The following is a 26,250-nucleotide window of genomic DNA, read 5'->3' on the forward strand; positions in this document are numbered from 1 at the left end:
CTGACTTTCCAGAGCAACCTGTTTATTTTCCATTTTCAGTGAGGAGGCTGAAAATCACTGAGCTCAGTTTACTACTTGGCTGCAGGTTTTTTCCTGAATGTGGAATGGCATTATTGCTTTGAAACGTTATAACTTGATAGCACTAAAGGGGGTAACACATCAGGTTAGGAATGCAGCATTAATTTTACACTACAGAATTTTTTAACTAGGACCTGCTTTAAAAATTAATTTTCTTAAACAATTTCAGTTCAACAAATTATGTTAAACCCAGTGTAGTGGGAAGTTGTTTTATCTTTTTGTATCTCTTATTCAATGTCATTCCTTCAAACCTTGGATTGTCCTTCATAGCTCTTCCATTCTGTTACTTGGTGGATCTCAGACGGGTGAACCTCTGAATCACTTCATTGCTTCTTTTGAACGCTGATCTGTTTGCCTGTTGCTCCGGGCCGGACTGAGTCAGGACATGGGCATACCCACTGAAAGGCCCCGATGGTCCTCGGCATTCCTGTTTGATAACTGTTCTCATCACTGCCATACTAGATCAAAGCTCTTGGCAGCACTTAACTGCTTCTAATTTTGTAAATATAATCACAATGATATGGTATGTCCCTGATCTGATCTAGTATGGGAAATTCCTCACTGATTGGTGAACGTAAATTTATCAAGTTGCTCATTCAGAATCCTGTTGAAATACAGGCTTTCTGTGTGTTGTGAAGTGTGCTCTCCACTCTTTCAGAAACATTTCCACAGTTAAACCTGGAGTGGTTTTAGGTCGATAGAAGAGCCCTTCTTTGGCGTGGGGCCTAAGAATTGAGAAGAGTACTTAGTACCTGTGTTCTGGGCTGTTTATGAACTGTGTTCAGGACTCTGCACTGAAACCATTTACTTTCTCACCTGTAACCTCCACTTTTGGGGGTAGATAATGCACGGGGAGACACGCCTTGCTTGCTCTCGCCAGCCCTGTTCCAGGCGCGGGTGATACCCGTGCTGCTTCAGCTGTTCCAGGTTCACGAGGAGCACGTGCGGCTGGTGCTGCTGTCTCACATCGAGGCCTACGTGGAGCACTTCACTCAGGAGCAACTCAAGAAAGTCGTCCTGCCGCAGGTCAGAGACCAGGCCGGCCGTGGGGCCAGAGCCTTCCCAGCCCGTGAGAGGGAGCGGGCCAAGGGTGCTGCTCCTCTGGGGGCTGGAAGGAAAAAGAGGGTTTGTGGTGAAAGCCTTGGAGGCAGCAACTTGGTGCGAGGGTCTCCTGGAACGCTGACGGCTGAATTAAAACCGCGTTCCCTTCCCCTCACACGGGAGGCCCTGGAGCCTGTGGCCTGTTGGCCCATCTGTTCGGCTTTACTGGGGATTGAACCAGGGACCAGGGTGCTGTACTGCTACCACTAGCTACATCCCTGGGCCTTTTTTTTTTTTTTTTTTTTGGAGACAGACTCATTAAGTTGCCAAGACTGGCCTTGAACTTGTGCTCTTCCTGCCTCATCCTCACACCTGGCTCATACTTGGTCTTAATGTGGGAGAAACTAATTGTTTGCTAATTTATTTTTTGGAGAAAATGAACAAGAATTATTTGGGGAACATAAACTATGATTGTCCACAAGTTATTGTAACATAATTATTATTAATGAGAGTATTCCTGTCGGTGGTTTTCAGACTGCTTATCACCAACAGGGAACCTTATTATCTGCCCACCCAAGGGTCCAGGCTTGTACCAATTCCCTGTGGCTGCCGTAACAGCTCATCCGGCCTGCATGGTGACAGCCACAGCAGCGTAGCCGGCTCTCCGTCCCAGAGTCTGAAACCAGGCTGCCGGCAGGACCAGGCCTCTGCAGGCTGTGGGCGAGGAGCCTCCTCTGTCCCTTGGGAGCTGAGGTGCTCCTGGCAGTGCTCAGCAGTTGGCTTGCGGGCACATTGCTCCATCCTGCCTGTTGTCACCTAGCTGCTCTGTGTCCCAGATTTGCCTCCTGAAAAGGTCACCAATCTATCAGAAGGACACCTGATCCACTATAACTTCCTTTGCAAATCACATTCTATATAGTTATGAATTTATAGGGGTGCTCTTCAACCCAGTACAAGGCTTAAAAAAAAATTAAAGATACCAATTCCATGGTATCTCTCAAATAATTTTCCTGAGATTAACACTCCCCGTGTCCAGGATCTGATAAGCAAGAAGGATGTTTCAGTTGTCTGTCGCTGTGTATCACAGCACCTCCAAACATGGTACCTTAAAACGATGATTCATTTTATTAATCCTCTTGATTCTTTGGGTTGACAGGACTCTCCGGAGTTCCCCATGATGTCAGTCACGGGCTTCAGTCATCTGGGCCCCCCAGGCTGACACATTCAGGATGGTCTGTGACCTGGGAGAGGAGGGTGAAGGCTAGGCTAGCGGGGGCTTTGGAAGCTGGACCTTTCTCTGAGTGTACGAACTCTCAGTCACAGGCCCTGTCCCTCCGTATGACATTTCCACATGGCTCTTCTAGTAAGGAAGGGGGACTTATTTCATGGCTGCTCTTGGCTAACAGAAGTCATTTATGCCACATCCTCCTGGTTAAAGTGAGTCACAGAAGTCCTTCACTGTGGGTCGCTGGGGAGCTTGGTTACCACAGCCTAGACCTGTGTTCATACCTGCAGGTAGCTGGAAGATAAAGGGTGTCTGGAAGATTTCTAGCTCTGGAATAGATTTGTCCTAGGCCTTAGATTGGGCTGTGGTAGGAATGTGAGCAGGTGTTCGGCAAAAGACGACAGAAGCTCTCATGTCTGGAACACTGCTGCTGCTGCAGGAGAATGGCTGGGACGCTTTCTGAGTGCTGGAGAGTTCACTTTGGTAGCAGGTGCAAGTGGACCGTGAAGGGAGATGAGCTGGGAAGCTGTTGGAATAGTCATCTGAGAGAGGGCAGGACGGGGGCAATGTGGCAGCAGACATGGAGGGCACAGAAGGTGGAGGGGCAGGACTCTGGTTCCCACTGGATGGAGAGGTGTGAGGAGGATGGGTCTGGGGCTTGGGTGATTGTGTGATCCCAGCACCAGTCTTGCGCTCAGATGCACAGACATAGGCTCTAGTTCAGCTCTGCGGCCTGCCTGGAGAAGTGCCTGGTGTGTTGGCACTAGTCCCAGTCTTGCTAGTCCTGCTGGAAACCTGGGATCCCCGTGCCGCCGACTTGGGGCTGGAACCCAGCACTGCTGATACCCGAACCTGTCTTGTGTCTGGTCGGCACAGATGCTTTGCAGGTCCTCCTCTTGTAGGGCAAAACCTCTCCTGATATCTGACTGTCTTAGTTAAGATGCTTTGGATTGCAAGTAACCAAAATCCATGTTAAACCAACCAAAGTAAAAGGAATTTAGTGAAAGGACGTTGGGCTACGTAAGTGGAACCCAGTGCCACAGAACTCCCCGCTGTGTGGGCCCCACTCTTTTTCTTTCTTTTTGCATCTTTCACTTTTGAAAATGCTCTGAAGACCAGCTTTCATTGTCCTGGGGTGCATATGGCCAAGTGTGGTTGTCCGTAACTTCCAGGTTACTGTCCTCATTTTAACCACAGAGCTAACCAGTTTCTCCACATTCCAGCTTAAATTACCAGGCAAGAGGGGCTGGGGTTGTGGCCCAACGGTAAAGTGCTCGCGTAGCATATGCGAGGCCCTGGGTTCAGTCCTCAGCACCACATAAAAATAAATGAAGGTATTGTGTCCAACCACAACTAAAAAATAAATATTAAAAATATTAGCTCATTTTGGGAGCAGGTGTTATCTGTGTCATATACAAAGATGTCCAAGGTTCCACCCCTGGATGTGTAGAGCTGGAAAGAGCGGCAAGGACCAGGAATGGACTATGAAGTGCCCAAGGTGGGTGGTTCTGAGTGTGCTCGGCAGCACATGGCCAGCCAGAGCGTTAGTTTCTGCAGTGAGTTGAGTTCAGAGGTGAACAGTTAACACTTAAAATTGCTTTTGTAGCATTTCAATGGAGTAATTTTGTGTTGGTTTGTAATGTTATTTAACTTTGTTTTGATTTTAGTTTTATTTAGTTTTGCAGGTGAGGCACTGGGGACTGAAGCCAGGGGTGCTTAACCACTGAGCCACATTTCCAGCCCTTTTTTGATGTTTTGGGACAGGTTTTCACTAAGCCTTTAGGCCTCATTAAGTTGCCAAGCCTGGCCTCAAACTTGCAATCCTCCTGCCTCAGCTTCCTGAGTTGCTGGGATTGTAGGCGAGCAAGTATGTCTGGTTCATCTGAGCAAGCACATTCTGAGCGCAGCCCAGTTGCTTGGCTACAGAGAGGAAAGACAGATTCTGTGGTCATCTACGCTCCTTTCCTCATTGCCTCATAGGTGTTACTGGGCCTGCGTGACACCAGCGATTCCATTGTGTCAATTACTCTTCATAGCCTCGCAGTGCTAGTCTCTCTACTTGGACCAGAAGTGGTTGTGGGAGGAGAAAGAACCAAGATCTTCAAGCGTACTGCCCCAAGTTTTACTAAAACTGTTGACCTTTCCCCACAAGGTAAGAATGATTGAAAAGTCTAGCTTTTTTTTTTTTTTATTTAATTGGATTTTTAGTGTTACACAAATAAAACAGGAGGGTACATTCAGTTAAATGATACAAAGAAGTATAAGGAAAAGGTTGTTTCCCTTTCCTGAGTCCTTGTAGGGGTGGAGGTATCTACCTTTCATATCTTTTTTGAAGCCCACACAGGGGCATACATGGATGGATTGTACACATCCATTTACATGGCGTCTGAGGGAACCGAAACAGCACCACACACAAGGCCACAGCCTGCTTTCATGGAGGGACTCGTGTCCAGTCAGCACGTACCCGTGTGGATCATTCTTGGATAACTGCCTAATAGTTCATTGAATTTAATTCACTCTCTCACCTATTGACTCATGGATAGCGCATCTATTTCTGTTTTTGTTTTGTTTTTAATTTTTTTTAAACTTTATTTTATTCATTTATTCATTTTTAATGTGGTGCTGAGGATCAAACTCAGGGCCTTGCACGTGCGAGGCGAGCGCTCTGCACTAAGCCCCAGCCCCAGCCCTGTTTCTGGGTCTTTGATCACCATAAGGAGTGCTGTAGTCACCCTGATGTGTGCATCTTCGTGCAGTTTGGGTGTCACGGCAATAGAATGTTGTCTTAGCAGGAGACCCCTGGGATGGAGGCATTTTACATTCTAGTGGACAACATCAGTTTCCAGGAAGATCGAAGTAGTTCTTTTTAATACTACACATTTTAGTTCCTTTGATTTTTTTTGTTCATCTATTGGGTGAAAATCTGTTGATTTTTAGATACTTAAAAGAACTTGGTGTCAACAGCATCATTGCTTTTTTGTTACTTTGTATACCTTGAATAGGGTGGAATTATGTAGCTGTTGACGTTCTGTATCCTGAAGTATTCAGATACATGATCCAAGCTACTGTGTAGTCTTAATTATTATCTTTTTAAAAATTTCTATTCTAATTATACATGACGGTCGAGTGCGTTTTGACACACCATACATGATCACAATATAAAATTCCTGGTATCTAACTCCGTTCTGATTGTCAGTAGATAGCATGGGATGGTTAGCAGCAAAGAGCTTCATGTAGGCCTTTGTCTAATATTGACGCCAACCCAATCTTTAAAGCAACATTGGTTTCTGAAGTTTGGGGAGTTCAGTTATTCTTAGTGCTGATGAAACCAGGGTTGCTGTGGTCAAAGGGGTGCCAGGGACACGGCCAGAGATGCTCTTGCCTACGTTGTCAGCTGTGAAATGTACATACTGAATTCAGTTGGTGTTGTTACCAATTCTTTTAGCAGATTACATCAAACAGGAGAGGTTTATTTCTACATCATAGGGGCTGCGGGCATAGGATAAGACTTGGGGATGTCTTGGGGCATGTTTGCACACTGGTTCTGTGAGAGCTCCCACTCCTCACATCTGTCTTATAGGGTGGAGTTATCTACTATTGACATTCTGTTTCCTGAAGTATTCAGGTACATGATCCAGATTACTGTGTAGTCTTTTTATCTTTCTAAATTTTATTTGTTCTAAGTAGTTATACAGGGATGCGTTTGACACACCATACATAGAGTAGCATTGTGTAGTCTTAATGAAACACCAGAGCAGCAGTACCAGATAAGAATCTAGAGGATGGAGAGGTGTAATCCTGGTGACTGAGTTGGGCTCCTCATTATGAGACCCAGTGAGCCCTGGCAGCAGCCCGTGTGCCCAGCTTAGAGTCAAGTGCAGCTCTTCTGTGCAGTGACGGGGGCTGCTGAGGAAGAGACAGGTCTAGGGATACCTCTTAGACGGTACCTGCATGGTCAGACTTAAAACAAGGGCTGATGTTGAGCTTCACGACGGGTTAGTCCTTCTGCCTAAAAGGAAGCCATGGACCTGCTCAGAGGACACTGGGCAAGGGAAACAGGAACTTCCACAGGGAGACAGTGGTGCCAGCAGAGGGCAGGCTGGGCGTGAAGGAGCTGGGGGCTTGCCAGTCGTCGTTTACCCCAGGCCCTTCCACCCACCCTCACTTCAAGGCAGAGGAAGAACTGAGCCAAGTTTTGCTACCATCTTTTTGACCAACATCCAATAACAACATTTTGGTAAACTGTAAAAGACATTTTCTTGAAACACCTCCACCCCCTTGGTTTGGGGTTAAATATTCAGAACATAAAATTCAACCATTTTTAAGTATATACTTTTGTAGTATTCAGTAGATTCATATTGGCTGTAACGTTTTTGCTAGGTATCCCAAAGGTTGTATTTGTTTAATGCTGGAATCCCTTCTATTCTATCACCACTGTGGAGTGCACATAGGGGACAGGCTATCTGTTCCACGACAGGATCGTGTCCTGGAAGGTGTTCTCTTCCATCTGTGTTAGTTAAATACACCCATTTCCTCTAACTGCTGCTCATCAAACGTGATAGATCTAAAAGAAATTTACTAGCCCTTTTCATTTTTTGAGTTTTTATTTACCTTCAGATTCTCCCCTGCACGTCGGCTGCAGCCAGCACAGTCAGATCTCGCCAGCCTTGGAGAAACCCTCTAGCATATTCCCTAAGTGTTTCCTTTCTGGCAACATGCCCATCAGCAGCAAGAAGTCCATACAGCAAGATTACTACAGTACTCTTTTACAGACAGGTAGAAATACTAAATTTACAGTTTCCATTGCTTGGATGAATGTTTCTTGAGAGTAAAAAAATTAAGTTTAAATTCTGAAAATTTGGTTAGTGGTCTCATGTTATCTCCCCAGACTTTTGGGTATGTTTCTAGCCGCCTCCTGGTTACTGGTAAGAAGAACGAGTCAACATTACTTGTATTCTTTTTTGCACCATATGCTTTACTTGGGGATTTGATGCCTCAGTGCATCTTCCAAATTGTACCAAGAATGATGGTACCCAAAGATGTTAAGGGGCATGCTAAGAAAGGGTTCTGCGGTTAAAATGTTTGGGAAAATGGTAGCAGAGCTGACACATTGCCTACGGTTTCTTAGCACCCTAACTGTACTTGTAAGTTAACATGTTAGGCAAACTTATTTGAGCACACTTTTTTCGAGGTGTTATGTATTTACCATCTTGACTTGGCTTAGGTATTTGTATACTTATTTATGGACAATTATGCCGATAAGCAAGCAGTATGTTTGGATTATTTCGTCCTTTACTAAATATCCAGTTTGTTACATGACATGCTTCCATTGAATTAATAGTATGTAAGTACTGTACAGGAAGTGGGTAATTTGTATGGCATCTTTGGTGTTACTTGCTGCAGGATCTCTTGTTGGTTTGGTGTGCATGGATAGGTCCAAGTGATCAGAGCTATACCGTATTACGCTAATCCCCACCCCAACCAACATATTGCCTGTTCTTACCATTTTGTGAGAATTCTTGTACATATCCTCACAGGTGATCAGTTTTCTCAGTCTGTTAAATTTCCCATGAACGGAATCTCAGATGTCAAAAGTACTTCAGGAGACAGTGAAAATTTCCCATCAGACCCTAAGAAGTCTGAGGAGTGGCCTGACTGGAACGAGCCTACGGAGCCTGAGAACCAAACCATGGGCACACAGATCTGGCCTCCAGAACCCTGTGATGCTGCTGCCGAGGAGCCCAGAAGTGGAGGGACTGGAATAAACCTGGGAGCTGGGATCCCCGCTGCAGTGCCTGTGACTTCAGGGGAGCAGACGCCCATCCCTGCTTCACTGCCCCTCACTGAGGAACCTACACCTTTGAAATCAAGCCCACCCCAAAAGATCAGTTTAGCACAGAGTGACCCGGACAAAATCAAGCCACCAAAAGTGCTGTCACAAGAAAGGCCCCTTAAACTTCCATCTGAACTTGGCTTAGGAGAAGAGTTTACAATCCAAGTGAAAAGGAAGCCAGCACAAGACCCTGAGTTGGACTGGTTTGCAGACATGATCCCAGAAATTAAGCCTTCAGCCACGTTTCTTATTTTACCTGAACTGAGGACAGAAACAGATGATGTCTCGCCTGGGATGCAGTTTTCCTCAAAATTTGCTGCAGCAGAAATGAGTGAAGTGAGTAGTATTTTTTGGATTAAGCTTCTATTAATATTAAATCAAGGGTTTTCCCTCAGGTCCCAGTTCATAGTACCCAGCACGTTTTCCCAGTGAAAGGAAAGAAAGATTACTGTACATGGTGGTTAAAATGTTCAAGCTAAGCAAGTTGGTTCCTAGGAACAGCATTCTTTTTTCCCCAGGAGGAGGTGCCTGGGCACAGTCTTAGGCGATCTGGTTGTCGCATGAATAACCTTTTAACAAGGTTAAGCAAAAAGTAGTGTTACTACTGGATTATAGGGTTGTGAAAAGTTCTTCCAGGGCTAAGGTTCTCCCGTGCTGGAACCTAAGCAATCTTGCTTTTTCAGCTTTCACTTAGCATGAAGCACTATATTCTGGCATCAAAAAACAAGTGCTGGGTCTTGAAAAGTTTCCACATGTGGATATGATTTGTTCAGTGGGTTGCTGTTGGTGTGCTTTGTTGCAGGCAGAGGCTGAAGGCTGGGGAGAAGAAGGGGAGCTGAACTGGGAAGATAATAACTGGTGACAACGGGTATGAGCTGAACTTTAGGAGCAATGATTCCTTTAAAAAAAAAAAAATCAATACCTCAAAACCAGGCTGTGTGGACAAAACCCTTTTGCAGCCTGTGCTTCCTATGCCAGGAGCTCTCTTCACAGTCTGTGCCAACGGACGTGAGACCAACCTCAAGTGCTGACTGGACGCGCGGAGTGATCGGGAGGCTCAGCACAGGTTCCTGGGAGGAGGAGCCCGTGTGCATTTGACTGAGGCCAGTTTCCCTGAAGAGCAAGCGGGTGAGGCCAGGCCAAGCGGACTGCCTCTTCCAGGACAGTCCTGGAAGTCAAGACGATAAATATAAAACCCCAAACTGGTTAGCTTAATTTTGTGCCATTTCTTGAACAGTGAGGATAGTAGTAGTCTATTATGAAAATACGACTTAAAAAAATTTAGCTATAAATTACAAATGATTTAAATTGCTAAGGTCACCTTAGGCAGCTTATTTATTTGTTTACAGTAGTCCTGAGTAAAAGGCCCTTTGTGGACCTGGGCAGTCACTGACTGTTCACGTGTATTACATTGTACCAAAGTTCTTAATGAGAAATATCCCCCACAATCCTGTTCTCTACATGTCAATAAAGACTATTTTCACTAGATTCACCTTTACAAAAGCTGTTTTATATGTACTAGAAAATGTACAAACATAATTAAATCAGTGTTTTCATTTACAAAATGTCCTGGGAACTGAGAGAGGATCAGGCTTGGTCCTGTCTCCCGAGGATGCAGATGGTCAAGTTTCACCCTGGAGCATGCGTTTCACCTTCTCGATCCTTTCTTGCAGTGTCTCCACTTCCACTAGAAGCCAGGCTGGAGCAGGAGCCTTCTGCAGCAGGGACTCTGTTGTCTGCAGGGCCCCTGCTGCTACTCGCAGTGCCTCCCTGTGCTCTTCTTCCAGGGGGACCTCCTGGCGGGCTCTTTTTGCACAAGGCTGGAAAGGAGAGAAATGTGAGACCATAATGCCCATTCTAAAACCCCTCCTCGTCACTGATCACAAGGACAGGAGGGCAGGAGGGCCCTTCACCCCACCTGGTTATCTGGAATGCTACATGAAGATGCTTTGGTTTGTCACAGAATTCAAGATGTTAGTTACTACAAGTGTCCTGGTTTGTTGGGGGTGTACAGATCCTGTCCCAAAGGGCTCCTGATGAGAAGTGCTGCCCAGATCAGTAATTCCAGCAAGTACTCTTTATACAGAGCCAAGTCTGTCTTAGGGTCCCCCCGCCCCCACCAACACTTGTACTTAACTCGTTAAGAAAATGTCAGACTTCTACAGTATCATACATTGCACAGGGACGGGGATGAAGGGTGGGGGCCAACAGCTTCCTGAGGAGTGTCACAATAAATACATAAGGGACCTATTTCTACAACTAACATAATTGCACTTCAGAGATTTCAGAGATAAAAGTTAAATGTCTTACAGACAAGTTATCACCATAAACTACTGTTAGTGACAATTGTGACTAAAACATTGATCCTATTATATAGCTTATCCTTCCAAATGTATTTATAGTGTCCAAAACAATATTTTGAATATTAACAGTAGTGTCAACTTTCTGCTTTTCAGTAGGTAAATGTGATTCTTAACACACACCCAAAAATTATTAAGAGACTGGTTTGATGAATGAGGCAGGGACTGTCTAAACACTTTAAAAGGCAAGTGGTTTCTTTTGTGGTTCAACAACTACATTCTGTGTCCTGGGTACAGTTTGCAAACACCCCACCCCCGACCCCCATGGTTACTACCATTGAAAGGTATGTTTGGTACGATGTTTAAGAAGTTGTTTTCTCTAGCCTTCCTGTTCAGTGTGTTGGTGACCTTTCAGGCAGAATACATGAGATTTTCCAAAGAGCAACTACCATAAAACAGGAGAATTTTACATGTCTAGATCTGATTTGAAATTCAACATGAGGAAAAGCACTGAACCAAAACTACTTTGCTATATTAGTAAATAATAAGCACAGAGCTTCTTGGCGCACACTGGAAAGCAGCTCATACCTCTGAGGACGACCCCTTTGCTGCTTCTGCAGTCATGTTAGCAAAGGGTTCCCAGAAAATGTCTTTTTCCTGTTTCACACGTTCCACTTTGGCAGCTTCGGTTTCCTCCACAAACCTAGTCTGCCAAAGACCATGAAGAGCCGAGGAAACACCAACAGATTAGCATTCTCCACTAGATGGCAAACGGTGTGATATTCAGATGATGAAAAGATGAAGTCACTTAACCTGTGGGCTCATGGGGCGTGGCTAAAAACCCCTCTACCGTGTTTTCTCTGCCCTACAGCCTTCTTTCAAGAAAAAACGGTGGTCTGCCAACCTTTACTTAAAAAATAAGCTAAGCCAAGAGCAGACTGGCAAGAGAGATGTGTTCATGGACTTAAAAGTAAAGCTTAGATGTAACACAAGATAGGTGTCAGATGTGAGATATGTGAAGTATGTCATACATGCAGGTGTACTTACGTATATTAAACATATAGTCCGGTTTAACAATGGGCACAATATTAAATTAAGTGCTTATGAATAATTTTTCTTGGATTTGTGACCTTAGAATTATTTCCATTAGTACTCCCAACTATCCCTTAAATTACAACTTGGTGATAGCACCATCTTAAAGTTTTCAAAGTATATACAAACATGGGATCCCTATGATTCAAAATTTTGGTTCTAAATGTAAAAATGCCTTAAATATAATGTCACTATCTTGGCCTCAATCATTGAACAAAAGCCTAAATTATACTTAAACTACAATAACAGACCCTCAGAGCCTATATAATTAGCTGCATCTAATTATGATTCGTAACAGTAAAGGGACCCCCACGTGTCATCTTGCTGCCTGGACTATCAGTGCCACTCTATCCCAAACTACAGAGGGACTTCAGGAGTTTCACTTCTCTCACTTGTAATATGTTCTCAATTGTTTTAAGTGCTTGGAACTGAAGTGTCTTGGAGTTTTTACCCCCATACACTAAAACACTTTGCAGATGGGACCCAAGTCTAAAAACAAAATCCATTTATTTATATTTCATGTGAACTTTAAACACTATAGCCTGAAGTTAATTTTATGCAAAATTTTAAATGATTTTGTATATGAAGTAGTTCTATGGTATGGAGTTTTCTACTGTGGCACTCAAAAAGTGTTAGATTTCAGAGTATTTTGGATTAGGACTGCTCTGAGCATTCTGAAAAATTTAAGCAAAGTTGGTTATAATTACAGTTTCAGAAAAGAAAAGGTAATTCCATAATAAATACCTTCTCCAGAAAGGATACAACTTTGTTTCTAGTTTCTTCAGAACTTAGACACTGTGGAACTATTTCTTCATGATTTGTTCCCTATTAAAAGATTAATAAACAAGATCAATTTTAAGATTATTTCAACAACTTGCAAAGACAAATGAGTTGTAAGAGCTACCTTATTAAAACTTTAAGAAAACAGTGCTATGGGATGTTCAAAGGCAGCGAGCTCACAGTCGGCAGTATTGCCGCAGTGCAAGTCTAGTGTTGAGACTTCCCCTCTGCTCAGCCACCAGAGGAGAAGCAGCCCAGGGAGGAGTCACCTTCCCTAGGACCCAAACCAGCAGGTTTCGGTTCTTCAGCTCAGGACAGTTCAGGATGAGATGTACCATCATTCAACCCCAAAACACTGTCTGCGTCCGAGTTAGTCAAGCCACTGTGAAGGCCTGTCCAGGGCTCGCTGATGATTTCAGAACCTCCCACTTCTCTAGGCCTTATCTGAGATCCTGTAGAGCACGCGACTCATTTCCCCCAGCAGAAAGTTTTACAACTAAGGTGCAGAAGCAGCTCTGTAAATAATTTTTGGACCTTCTTTGGTCGTGACTGACAAGTCCGGGTTATAAGTAATTACCTCAGCAAACTGGGTAAAAGCCTCCAAGGTATGTTGCTCTAGCAGCCAGTTCCTGTCAGCTAGCAGTAAGCCAAGAATACAAGACAAGCTGGGCAGAATTTTGTCCTAAAAAAGAGAACCAAACCTTATTAACTACAGAAGAAGAAACCCAGTAGAGTACATTCAGATGCCCACAGTTGCCAGCCTTCTAGATCCCTGTCCTGCTGAAGGTGTGTGCCCAGCATGGCGGCTCACTGCACTCCTGCGCTCAGTCCTTCCCATAGCTTCCCTAACATGAGGCCTGCTCCCACCTGGAGGCCCACGCTTGCTGTTGCCAGTGCCCAGACGACTCTCCCAGATGCTGTGTGGCTAGTGCCTCGCATACTTCCCTGTCACCCTCCCCCAGTGAGGACCCCTCTGACTCCCCTCAGATGGGGCCCCTGTCCCCCTTGCTTTGTTTTCTTTAACAGCATCACTTCTGTTTAACGTGCTGCCTGGCGAGGCAGAGACTGGGGACTTGCCATTTACTAGTTCATTGTATCACCTGGGACTAAAACAGCACCCCAGGGCCGGGCTGCAGTGAGGCACTGGGTTCAATCCTCAGCACCACATAAAAACAAATAAATAAAATAAAGGTATTATGTCCACCTACAACTAAAACATATTAAAAAAAAAAAAACACCTGGCGACAACCACTCATTCATTTTCTTGAATGAACAAATGAATCAAATGAATCCATCTTATCTCATAGCTTTAAATGTCCCATGTGCTCAGAAATCCTCAAAATTTCTTCAGGCCCTGGCCTCTCCCCAGAGAACGTATCAGGCATTGCAATTTCTGGTGATAAAACATTTGTTCCACAGGTTCTGGCCCACGCAGGGTTCACAACTGCACGAATAGAGCAGCACTTTGGGATAAGCCAGCTCAAGTGCAAATATCTTTGGATACTTTTGCCAAAAGAATTGGAAAGAAGCTGTCAACATCTACACTTGTGACTACAATGACGTGATAGAAACAGACGGCATACTGACATTTATTTGTGAATAAACAAGAAGTCTTTAGAAATTAATGTTTTGATGCCAAAGATTTTTAATTAACAGCATGCTTGGATTATAAAATAAAGGCCTTAATTTTGAGCTCTTTTTTGTAGACTTTCTCTTGGAGGTAAGATTAAAAAAAAAAGTCAATTATCTAAAATCGCTGGAATTTCAGCAATTTTAGTCATACAGGAATAAGGAAGGGAAAACTCTCCATTTATGAGGAGCTTCTTTTGCTTTAAGGTCTGCTTTAAAACTCAGTAGGCATGCATTGCCAGGCCACTGCAGATGACCTTGTAAGCGAGCAGTCACAAGTCAGCTGTAAGTGGGAAACATTTTCTACAAGTCTTTCAAAACTAACAGGTGCCCATTCATGAATACAAAGCCTAGAAAAATAATTTCTATAAATGAAAATTTTTCTAATTACACTGTTGGACAGAAGGCATGAAAAAGCTTTCTGCCTTCAGAAACTGTAGCTGAGCCCAACTGGTATGAGCATCTTCTGACTCAGACTACAGATGAACTATCTGTATGTCTACGTATTTTTCTGAAAGAAAATGAGTTGTTTTGACAGTCACCTTCTCTTAAGATAAATGTTTCTTTCCCCCTCTTCACTGCCAGTAATCCACAAAATTTCAGAAGTCAAAAGTCCTTCATCATCAAATTCAGCAACGTAGGCAGGATACCTAATCAACGTAGCTCTCCTATCCACTAATAACAAGCTGCTGAGAGATTTTTTTATCAGTACAGGAACAACAATTAACAATATTATTACCTGGACAGCTTGAGGTATAAAAAGTTTTCCTAGAGAAGATACAAAATCCAACATTGCCAAACGCACATGGTCAGGAGGCTCCGATTTAAGCAGGGAGGTCTGCAGAGTCACTACCTGTGGAAACGAAAACCACAGCCGTGAGTGGGAGCAGCACTGTGCAGACAGGCGCCCACCTCAGACGTGGAGAAGCCATTTCAGGATCCTGGCCACACTCCTGCCTCCCAGCCTGGGGGCAATCCCCATGTTCCCAAAAAAAGACCACACACCAAACCTTAAAATTATTTTGTATTTTAAATTCTACTGAGAGAAGTTCACTATTTAAAGCCAAGACTTGCAAACTTTTTCTGTAAGTTAGGGCTAAACAGTTACTACTTTAGGTTTTGCAGATAACATAATTTATACCTGTATGAACAATTACACTGGAACCTTACAACTTTTTTTGGATATTTTTTAAAGATGGGCATACATTTTTAAGATTATCAGTAATTTTTCAAAAAGAATATCAAAACTTTCAGAACCAGCAAATTCAAATTACGAACACTCAATGAGTCAATAATTTTACTGTATTCTCATTTTACTTTAGAAATCCATGTGATAAAATAGTAAGAAGAGTACACCTACTAGTAAGTACCTAAGCTAATTTCTCTACGTACATGTCATTGACAAGAGTTGCTAAAAACAAAGCCACTGCTGGGTTCAGTTCTTTCTGTCCCACCCCACCACATTCAAAATGACATGTCATTTCTTCTATCATCTTCCTAAACAGGAAGAGTTACTTTCTAAACAGTTTATGTTTCCCCTTGACCTGAGCTAAAGCTAATCCCTGACTTGGAGGACGGATTCTGTGCAGTATGGACTTGTTCCAAAGCCGCTAAGTCGTTTCAGACAAGATGAAGGCATTCCCATCTTCATCTGCTCAGTCTCTAAGGAAGGGCGTAACTGGAGCACCACAAGGGCCCCCCGACAGTGGCCCAGGCTCTGCGCTCCCCACCAGACGGGACCCAGCAGCACTCCTCTCCTTGGTAATGCTCCTTGGTCCGCAGCTGCGCGGGGTGCCTGGGAAGAGGCTGGGGTGTGGGGCTCAACTTGGGAATTGACTCCCAGCCTCAGGGCTTATTTTGGGCAGTTTAACAGCAACCACAAAAGTTCAGACTGCTCAGTAGTGAAAAAATGTTTCCCTTTTCCTGAGGTGACAGAGAACAGGGAGAAAAAGGCTGGGACAACTGGAGGAGGAAGGCTGAGACGTGCCTGATAAGAAGCCGGAACCAAGACACTCACGTTCAGTTTAGCAAAGAAGATGCGACACAAAGGCAATGAGCAGTAATGAGGACTTCCTCGGAAGTGACACTCCTTGGTCACTATTCTTACCTGACTTATGAGCTGAGGATCTAGAGTCTGAATGAAAAATCCCAACAGAGGGAGTAAAAGGCTGAATGTCTGCTGAACACAGGGCTGATCTATTACCTTAAATGAGAAAAGATGGTTTTAGTGAAGATTTCACTATGTACGTGTCATCGACAAGAGGTGCTAACAACAAAGCTATTGCTTTCAGTTCTTTCTGTTTGACCCCACCACATACAAAATGATGTCATCTCTTCTATCACTGTCCTAAACAGAAAGGTTAGTTTCTTAAACAGGAATGGCCTCTAACAGTAGCAACTTTTCATTGAGCACTTATTATACACCAGGCAACAGGCTTCGTGTTTTATGTTTATTACCTCACCTATGCCTCATGATACCTCCATGAGGAGAGTTTATCACCTTCACTTCATTATTAAACTGGGTCACAGAAAGTAAATAATTTGCTCAAGATCACCTGGCTAGGAAAAAAATCCATGATTCAATCCAAGATTCAAGTCTAAAGGAGATCTAATTACTTTTGTCTGCCACTGTAAACTTGTATGCTCCCTAGTGTTAAAATTCCATTTCTTCACAACTATTGTTTATGTCACACTATAATAAACTATATCCATCCCTAGCACAGAAAGGCCGAGTGAATATTTACTGAATGATGTGTGAGCATTGGAGGAAAGCATTGTTGAAATTAAAAATGCTGTAGGAAGGTAATCTGACCACTGATGATGAAACAGGATCTGCAAAATCATTTCGGTTATTTCCCAGAACTATAAATGCTGACTGTTTCCATAAGCTGCTACAGATCACATATTTATTTCCACCTTTGACTACAAAGAAAACAGAACATACTGAGATTTTTAAATTAAGAAACTTAAGTTTCCAACCATGTGTAGGAAGTTATCATTCTAATTTTGACTTGATGGCTTAATCTTTTGGCTTTGCTAGGAAAGAGGAATACAAAGTAGCCACGAGTGCTCTGACCCACTCCATGCCCAGAAGATCTTATGAGAGGCCCGAGAATCAGAGGCAGACTATGTCAGCCCAAGAGAAAACAGAAACCAATAGCGGAGGAAATTTTTAAAACAGGGTCCAACAAGCCATAAGAATAGATGGTCACTGTGAAATTTACTAGATTGTTACCATAACTCCGTAACACTCTGAAAAAGAACTGCCTGAGTGTACATGTCAGTGCTTTCAGTTTGAATCACAAGTAGCTTCTCAATAAAATAGACATATTTTACTTTCCAGGGAAATTTTCGTCCTGTTCTCTTTTCAATATTTAAAATTTCTTCCAGAAAATGATTATTTGCTTCAGTTACCTGTTTAATGTTTAAAAAAGCCCAAAGCTGACTCCCAACTTCCATAATTGCAGTTTGTTGCCCAATATCCAAAGTCTCACCAGCAGAATTACATACAGCAAGCAAAGCAGAGAGGACTGCGTTCTAAATTGAAGAGAAGGAGAAAAGACCCGAGTTCAGAAACCAGTTGGACTAAGGACCAGGAGCCCAATCTTTCCCATAGGATATGTGAGTTACTTAGAGCTCTTCACAGAAATCCACGTGGAGTGACGCCAAGAGCCAAATCCATCTTTCTAGTGATTTATTTAATACAAATATGTTTTTATTAAAACTAACTTTCCTTATACACAGAAACATTTGCTTTTTATTTTTCTACATTTTTTTTCCTTTCAGGCTGAAAACGTAACAACTTAAAACAGTACTATATTTTAAGTAATTGTTTGTTACTTTTTTGGTACCAGGGATAAACACAGGGGTGCTTAGCCATTGAGCTACATCCCCAGCCCTTTTTTAAATTTTTTACTTTGAGACAGGGTCTCACTAAGTTGCTGAGACTGGCTTTGAACTTGCAATCCTCCTTTTTCAGCCTCCCAAGCCACTGGGGTTACCGGGTGTGTGTGCACCCCTATGCCCAGCTGAAGCTACTGTATTTTAATGAACAGATTTGAGCAGTGGCCAGTGTGGTCAGCCTAATTTAAATTACTGTGCATTCAGTAATCTTTACAGGTTACTAGATTTTTATTGTTCCTATTATTTTAAAATTGGAGCTTTCTCAGCAACCCTACATTTAATAACCAAATGTAGTACTTAGGAAGTATACTACTTGGAAGCTAAAACTTAAAACTGTCTTTTCCAGACTCACTGTTGTCTACGGTTACACTCAAATCTCCTTCTAGACAGGATGGAGCTGTTGGTGGTGTGGTGTGATGGGGGTAGGGGTGAAGGCCATATAAGAATCTAATAGTAGCAATGATTTTTAATACATTAAACAACCATACTTTACTTTATGTAATTACCATACAGCTCCTTATTTAATATTTTTCTACTTCCTTTTAAAAATAAACATGTCAAAAACCTGCTTAACAAAATTTTTGGTCATACTTTAAAGGATGATTCAATTTTAGAAAATTGGTGATTTTTCCTAATATAAAATAAAAGAACGTTTGTCTCTCTTAGAGAAAGTAGTGCACATTAAGAGACTCAGCCTCTGCCAGCCAAGCTAGCTGGGCACTATAAATTAGTGCACATAAAATACAAAAATGTGACCCACTTCCTAACTAGGTATTTAACAGTTTTTCTAAAACAAAGGCATATAACAGCTTCCCTTGGATATATGTAAGTATCTTAAGTTATCATAATACTTAAGTACCATTACATAGAATATTAGAACATTTACTGTCAACATGGAAGCCCATATCCTGAGAAAACCCTAAACTCTTCAAATTGTCTTTGAATGTCCTGCTGCTATCCTTCCTTGATTTTTCTCCAATTACCTTCTGCTACATGTACCAAATCTAGTCAACTTGCTTTATCTTAGTTACGTATTTTCTACTCCTTACAGTACATGAGTCTCTTTTCCTGTGAGAGTTAATATACTTTTTATCTTTATAAAACATATATAGTTTTTATATTTTATAAGGGAACATTCTAAGTAGAAAGATCCATAAAGGCTCAGGGGGGCGTCATAAAATGGAAGTTGTATGTTGTTAAACCCATCTGTCTACTGCAGAGATATGTCAGCAAAAGTACCACAAATTAAGTATCCAGTTTCAACATGTCTTGAGTAACAGAGGGAACACTGCCCCCAATATAATTTACACAATCCAGACGTTAAGCTTCTCAGAGATCCCTACCAACCCAAAAACCTTGCTGGGACCTAAAAGCAGAGTCTGTCTTCTTATCACCAATCTCAAGCAGAACTCAGTGAACAGCTGATGAATTAAGTGACTCATCAAAATCACCTTACCAAAGAGCTGAGCTCTCCCAGAGTGTGATTGCTGCCCAGCCACTTCTTGCACTCTGCAACACCCACTGTGGCCACTTCACGCACAGCCTGTCTCCTCAGGTCAGTAGATAACGCCTGGAAGGAAATACACTGCCACACAGGCACATTTTCTGCTTCTTTTGGAGGAAATTTTTGGACAAACTCCACCTGAAATAAATCATTAAGGAAACCAGAGTAACATCAGACAATTGGATGATGAGATGCATGAGAACCAAGAATTAATTTCCATATTTAATATATAAAAAAGCATTTTGGGCTGGGGATGTAGCTCAGTGGTGGAGTACTTGCCTAGCATGTATGAGGCTCTGAGGTCAACGCCCAGAACCACCACCAAAATTTAAAAAAAAAAAAAAAAAAAAGTAAATAAATAAATAAAATATAAAAATAAAAAAGCATTTTGACTGCACAGTAACATCACTAGGTATTGACCAACGTCACCAAAATGAGCATGCATTTGTTTCCAAAATGAAAAAGTTTAAATGAAGCATGACATAAATGCACTAAGAAATGTTAAATAGTATATTTCATTATTAGTCACATCAGATACTTTATCTTGTTCCTACCCATTAGATCTAGTAGTTTCCTAAATACTCCTCACCTTGTAAAATCATAAGTAATATTCCAGTATACCCCACGCTGACTTAGCCAGCCCTTCCAGCTCGGTACTTTCTCAACTGACCACAGTAAAGAATACAGAGAAGCACATGGGTCAGCTTGCTGTGTTCCTCTTACAGGACATACCATACGGTTGCACAAGGCAAGCCACACATCAGGTCCATCCCACCACTGAGATGATAATTCAAAGAGGCATGGATTAATAAGAAACAGTACTGTTTTATTAAAATTCAGGAACCAATAGACTACACAAAAATGGGAAACACAGTTCTAAAAACAGTTAAAAATATCAGTTTTGGTGGAAAAAACAATGGTGCACTTAATTACTAAAGTGTAATTCAACTAGGAAATATATTAGTGTATTTTTTAAAGAAATGAAACAATTCAATTTATATTATCTAAAATGGACTTATTATAGGAAACTCTTCCTACATCAAAAACTTTTAAAAAGTCCCCTAAGAGTCCCCAAATTTGATAGTGCCAGGCACAGTAGCACACGTGCCTCTAATACCAGCAACTCAGGAGGCTGAGGTAGGAGGATCCCAAGTCTGACACCAGCCTGGGCAACTTAGAGACCCTGTCTCCAAATAAAAAATAAAAACCCACATGGCTTCAGGGAAAGCAGAGAACTGTGCTGACTGGTGAACGGGCTCCTGTGGGAGGGAAGCACCTCATGTGGCACAGTCTGTTTTCCTCGGTGGCAAAGGCTCACCATACTAGAAATTTTCCCTTAGATGTTCAACTTATTTACTATGAAAAAGTAGAAAACATCGTTCAGAACATAACATTCTAGCTCCTCAAAGAACAAAGGATATAGAGCCATTTCACTGCATATTTTTCAAACATATAAGGAAAATGATACACTTCAGGAGGATGGAATTAGAGGAATTAATTGTAACTTGAAGCAAAGGTGTCAAAAACGACAGTGCTAAAAGCAATAAGCAAAGCCATCAGTTGGTTAAAAATTTATGATTAGAAAAAAACTAATGCTCAGATCATGCTGACACTTAAATTGTGAATAAAGGAAGGGAAGAATGAACTTAGCACTCAGCAGCTGCCCAAAGAGGATGGCAAAGATGGGGTCCTTGCCTGGTGGGGAGGGGCCATGAAGAAAAAGAGGCGCTTCAACAGCACTGACAGGTTGATGAATTGATGGCATTCTCCAGGGCAGGATTTTATCTGGAAAAAGGCAGGAGGGAGAGAAGAGGCTGATTTAAAAGCAGACTTGTGGAAACTTTTTAAGATCTAAGGTACCAGGAAAGCTTTTATTAAAAGAAACCTGACATATGAAAATCAACTGACAGGGCTCGATATTGTAGCTCAGTGGTGAAATGCCTGCCTAGCATGTGTGGGGCACTGGGTTCAATCCTCAGCACCACATAAAAAGTAAATAAATAAAGATATTGTGCATCCATTTACAACTAAAAATATATTTTAAAAAATAAATAAAGGTATTGGTCCATTAACAACAAAAACAAAAACAAAAAATCAACTGACAAAAATCAGTGTGTTTTGTGTAGGATATGTGAGAGGTTTAGTACAGTAAGATCTAGACTATCAGCCACAGAGACATACCTGTTGGCCATTATGCATGTTCAGACTTCACTGGATTTAGTCTGCAGAATCCTTAAAAGGTAAACCAAGAGCTAGGTGCACTGGGGCACATCTGTAATCTCAGTGACTGGAGGGCTAAGGCATTTGAAGCCAGCAAGACCCTGTCTCAAAAGGGAAAATAAAAAGGGTTGGGGGTGTAGCTCAGTGGTAGAGTGCCCCTGGTTTCAATCCCTAGTACCAAAAAACAACAACAGAAAAAAACAAAAAAAAAAACAAAACAAAACAAAACAAAAAACCAAGAAATGTAACACAATCATTCTACAAAGAAACAAAACAAAAGGTGGATGATGGGTTCACATAAGATCTTTATCAAATGCCAAAGGAAAAAATACAACAAAAAGATCATAAGGCCATAGTCATCTCACATGGAACACATCAAACACCTCAATTTAAAAGCAAAAAACTGTGGACATTAAAAAGGTTAAAAGAATCACTATTAAATCATTTTCTCTGTATACCCACTGACAAAATAGGACTTCTTCTCCTAAAGCATTGATTAATTGTCAAACTGTCCCTCTCTCAAAGCATGCTGGCTGAGAGAAGTACAACAAGATCAAGAGTCAGTGACATCATACAGAAAAGACAGAAGGGAGAACTCCTGGCCAACAATGTTACAACCAACACTTATTTAAAATTGATTCACACTTAATCTTATCTTTCTTTCCTAGAACAATTAGTGGAACTGAATTTAAAATTTCGAAAAAAACAAAATTTCCCTAGTTTTATGCAAATTACACTAATAAATAGCATGTTGTTATAACATCTTTCTCAATTCACCAGCATTAATGCAGAGCAAAGAAACTGTCAAGACAATTTCACTACCAGACTGGTTTTCCTTATGCTATTCACATTCTTCAACAATGTCATATCCTCAGAGAAAACATATGCAAAGTGGATGTCTCACTCACTAGATGAGCCACAATGGTGACATGGTATGCACAGAGCTCTGCAGTCCCGTATCTGCAATACAAAACAGAAGGCTGTCATTTTTCTTCAATTATTCAGAAAAGGAAGGAGATAAACTTTCAAAAAGCACTAAATACTATGATGAGGACATCGAAACTACTTAAAGGTTGAATATACCTCATCCATGTTAGGACCAGAAGTGTTTCACTCAGGATTTTTAGTATTTACTTAGTCAAAATGAGATATTTTAGGGGTGGGACCAAAGTCTAAACAATAAGCTCATTATGTTTCATATACTCCTAGCCTGGAGGTAAAGTTATGCCAAAATAATCTTGTACATAAAACAAGGTTTCATGGTATGGCATTTTCCACTTGAGACATCATGACAGTGCTCAAAGTTTCACTGATTCAGGAGTGCGCATCCCATTTTTCTGGCTAAAGAATATCACAAAATTACTACTAAATGCTTATCTATGGGCTTGTACCAAAGAAAGGAAAGAGGAAACTTGCTTCCTATAATTTAGTGCTGTGATATCAAGTCAAACCATTTTGAGGTGCTATTAATGGACTACTACTCACAATTATAGAATCATTTATTGTCAGTCACTACTAAAAAACCCCCAAACACCAAAATGCTAAGTATTCTGTACCGAGCGAGGAAGCACCATGCATCCATTGCCAACAAGGAGGTGATCAAATTAGCACTAAGCACAGCATTCAACAGAGCAGCATCCTAATGGAAAACAAAAAGTTAGCTCATAAATATACTAAAGTGCATGATAAATTATCATTAACATTACATTTCTCCACAAGAAATCATTATCGGAATATAGTAACAGATTCTCAATGACAATGTTTTAATTTCTAATATCACAAAGAACCTATGATGACATTCCCTCAGCATTTAATAAGCACCAAATATATGTTAATCATTGGGTCAGGCCACAGAGAATCAAAACTGGTTTTACATGTGGTAATTCAATCATTAGGACCCACAAGAATTCTTTAAGTAGCCTAAAATCTTTAAAGCAATGGAAATAAAATATATGCTAGTTTTTTTCCTGCCTTTAACTACTCATACAAAATATTTAATATATGATAGCCATACCCACTGTATAATATCTTAACTAATTCTGATCCTTCATTAAATTCTAGGAACTTTCCTAGAATTTAAAAAAGTCTCTCTTCTAATCCAATTCTATGAAAAATAAAAAACATGCACATTATGTCTAAGGTCTATTTACTTCTTTTATGAAATTAAATAAAATTCTATACAAGTTCTCCTCTACTCACAATGTTTTATCATACTTTCCACTCAAAATGTTTCCCCAAGTATTTTAGCTATTTAATCTAAAATCTATAGGAATCGAGGATTACATTCCAAGACAACCAAGTTAAAGGATAAAATATGCAGTTGAGGGAATAATCATTAACTTTCTTCTACACTTGAATCACAATTTCAGTGAAAAGAGCAGAAGTGTAACTCCACTTGTCCCAGCAAGCAACATGCTCACCAGCTCAGGAAACAACGAGGGATGAAAGGAAGCAATGAAGGCACACAGATGAACACAAACATGCTGGTACAAGGTGACAGCCACCTCAGCTTTCCCTTTTCTCTGCACTCCCTGCAAATGAACAGGTAGAGAGAGTTCACCAGAACACTGCTCGAAACTGTGGAAAATGGCCGTGAGTAGAGATCTCCTGCAGGGAAGTCAGAACATTGAACCCAATATTAATAGCACTTATTATTTAGCAGGTAAAATAATAATATATCACAGGGAAGGTTATTTTAGCAAGGCAAGATCTCAAGAGATACAATCAGTAATAGCTGCTAATATATGTGAACATGCACACATGAAATATATTCACTGTTAGAATAAGTTACAAAAGGGAGAAGAATTTTCTTGGACATGATTTTCATCATTCACCAACTTGTTTATCATGCACTGAGTTATACAAAGTCAAAGTTCCTCAGGGAACTGGAAAGAAAGCCAAATTAACTATTTAGATATAAGAAAGAAAACAATATTATATATAATTCAGACAGGGAGGAGCCATTTTAAGATAGAAATGGTGGAGGAAACTTTCATAAAGGATTTAAATAGCAAATTAAAAATAGGTAAAATATAAATAGGTAAAGACAACGAAGCATGTATAAAAAGGCAGACTCAGCTCACCACTTTGATGTGTGTGTTAGAAAGGAGGAGAGGATGAAGAGAAAAAGCAGAGGATGGCTTTGAAGGCAAAACTGAGAAGTTTTGAGCAGGAGAAAAGAAAGTTCAGAAGGGGCTGGAGAAAGGGGTAGAGAACTGAAGCATAACAATAACCCAGGGAGCGAGGCACTTTGGCCTGGGCCACGGTGTTGCTGGGAGACGGAGGACACTGCAGTTCCCAGGAACTACCTGGGAATGCCCCTCATTGGGCTCATTTTATATGCCCCTGTTTGCATCTACTCTACCACAGTCAGTGTTCATGGCCACTGTTCAGAGACCAAAATATTTTTAGTATCTGTTACAGATAGATATACTTATAGCTATTTTTATGAAGTAGTTTTTCTACATAGTGACTATTAACTAGAATATCTGACATAGAAAATATTTAATTTTAAGACCATTCCATACAATAAGGTATTCTAAACTAAGAGTAATAGACAGGACTGGACAGGAACAACACATTTGCTACCTGGCTGCAGCTTCTGGGACCTGGCCTTCGGTGCACCACAGGGCCTGCACGTCTTCAGGCTGAGAGGGCAGCTTCTCCATGACAACCACCAGGAGTAGGCACTGTGGGAGCTGGAGCTCACAGGGCAAGTCTTCCAGGTGTGGAACCAAGTTACACATTAAGATCCAACAAATTGCTAACAGCATGCCCAAAATATTTTCAGCAGAAATTTGATTGTGTTACATAAAGAAATTAGAAGCATGATATTTTTAAATGAGAAATGTTCAATAAAAGTAGAGGGAATTTTTTTTTAGTTGTAGATGGACACACAATATCTTTTTTATTTTTATGTAGTGCTGAGGATGTAATCCAGTGCCTCACACATGCGAGGCAAGCGTTTTACCATTGAGCTACAGTCCCAGCCCCAGCAGAGGGAATTGTTTTTTTAAATTTTTTTTTTAAGTTGTAATTGGACACAATATCTTTATTTTATTTATTTATTTTTTATGTGGTGCCGAGGATTGAACCCAGCACCTCACATGTGCTAGGTGAACACTCTACCTCTGAGCCACAACCCCAGCACCCCCAGTAGAGGGAATTTTAAATAAATAATTTTTGAATTCTATGAAAGAGGGACTACATGAGGGGAAATACCCATATCTAATATGTCATAATTAACAGGAGATGACTTAACATTAAATCTGCTTTGTAGCTTACCTGATTTATTGTCCAAAACTGCTTGTGCGAAAGGCTGGACCGTGAGCAGCTGACTCACCAGTGTATCCAAGGTCACCAGGAAAGCCCCAGCTATTTCTTCCTGCTGTGCTTTGGAGATGCTGGCTGCATACAGGCTTGGAGGGAACTTGCTGGAAAGAACACAGCTCATTAGCAGCTACCTTCTCAATTCAGACAAAAGTAAGTTCTACAAACTAAGGTTCCAGCAGTAAAAAAATGCATATTTTACATCTGTTTCTATAAAGCAGCAATATACTTGAAGTACTGAATTGATAGTAGAATGTATGAAGACCTCTGAACTAAATGTTACATAATTCTATAAAATTAAAAAGTTCACAATCTT

The 26,250-nt window shown here is 41.3% G+C and overlaps 2 protein-coding genes across 8 annotated transcripts in view; one reads left to right on the forward strand and one right to left on the reverse strand.

The window, feature by feature from the left end:
• Scyl3 (SCY1 like pseudokinase 3) overlaps nucleotides 1-9,665 on the forward strand; it is a 32,854-nt gene extending 23,189 nt beyond the window's left edge. For 3 of the 5 annotated variants that reach the window (XM_046430204.2, XM_046430202.2, XM_046430203.2), the window contains exons 10-14: nucleotides 920-1,104; nucleotides 4,325-4,496; nucleotides 6,962-7,120; nucleotides 7,882-8,513; nucleotides 8,980-9,665. In XM_046430204.2, coding sequence (XP_046286160.1) covers nucleotides 920-1,104; nucleotides 4,325-4,496; nucleotides 6,962-7,120; nucleotides 7,882-8,513; nucleotides 8,980-9,039 — 1,208 coding nt within the window. In that variant the 3' untranslated portion in view covers nucleotides 9,040-9,665. The remainder of the gene's footprint in view (nucleotides 1-919; nucleotides 1,105-4,324; nucleotides 4,497-6,961; nucleotides 7,121-7,881; nucleotides 8,514-8,979) is intronic. The other 2 variants (XM_046430205.2, XM_046430207.2) reach the window with 2 other exon arrangements.
• Firrm (FIGNL1 interacting regulator of recombination and mitosis) overlaps nucleotides 9,666-26,250 on the reverse strand; it is a 34,677-nt gene continuing 18,092 nt past the window's right edge. For all 3 annotated transcript variants that reach the window (XM_046430200.2, XM_058574470.1, XM_046430201.2), the window contains 14 exons: nucleotides 25,890-26,038; nucleotides 25,194-25,323; nucleotides 24,026-24,212; nucleotides 23,162-23,244; nucleotides 22,514-22,565; nucleotides 21,081-21,170; nucleotides 19,338-19,523; nucleotides 17,393-17,515; nucleotides 16,086-16,181; nucleotides 14,718-14,831; nucleotides 12,927-13,031; nucleotides 12,314-12,394; nucleotides 11,066-11,185; nucleotides 9,666-9,997 (listed from right to left, as the gene is read on the reverse strand). In XM_046430200.2, the coding sequence (XP_046286156.1) occupies nucleotides 9,800-9,997; nucleotides 11,066-11,185; nucleotides 12,314-12,394; nucleotides 12,927-13,031; nucleotides 14,718-14,831; nucleotides 16,086-16,181; nucleotides 17,393-17,515; nucleotides 19,338-19,523; nucleotides 21,081-21,170; nucleotides 22,514-22,565; nucleotides 23,162-23,244; nucleotides 24,026-24,212; nucleotides 25,194-25,323; nucleotides 25,890-26,038 (1,714 nt within the window). In that variant the 3' untranslated portion in view covers nucleotides 9,666-9,799. The remainder of the gene's footprint in view (nucleotides 9,998-11,065; nucleotides 11,186-12,313; nucleotides 12,395-12,926; nucleotides 13,032-14,717; nucleotides 14,832-16,085; nucleotides 16,182-17,392; nucleotides 17,516-19,337; nucleotides 19,524-21,080; nucleotides 21,171-22,513; nucleotides 22,566-23,161; nucleotides 23,245-24,025; nucleotides 24,213-25,193; nucleotides 25,324-25,889; nucleotides 26,039-26,250) is intronic.

The sequence above is a fragment of the Marmota monax genome, unplaced genomic scaffold (genome assembly GCF_021218885.2).
Source record: "Marmota monax isolate L192 unplaced genomic scaffold, Marmota_monax_Labrador192_F-V1.1 WCK01_AAM20220418_F8-fsc00055, whole genome shotgun sequence".
NCBI lineage: Eukaryota > Metazoa > Chordata > Mammalia > Rodentia > Sciuridae > Marmota > Marmota monax.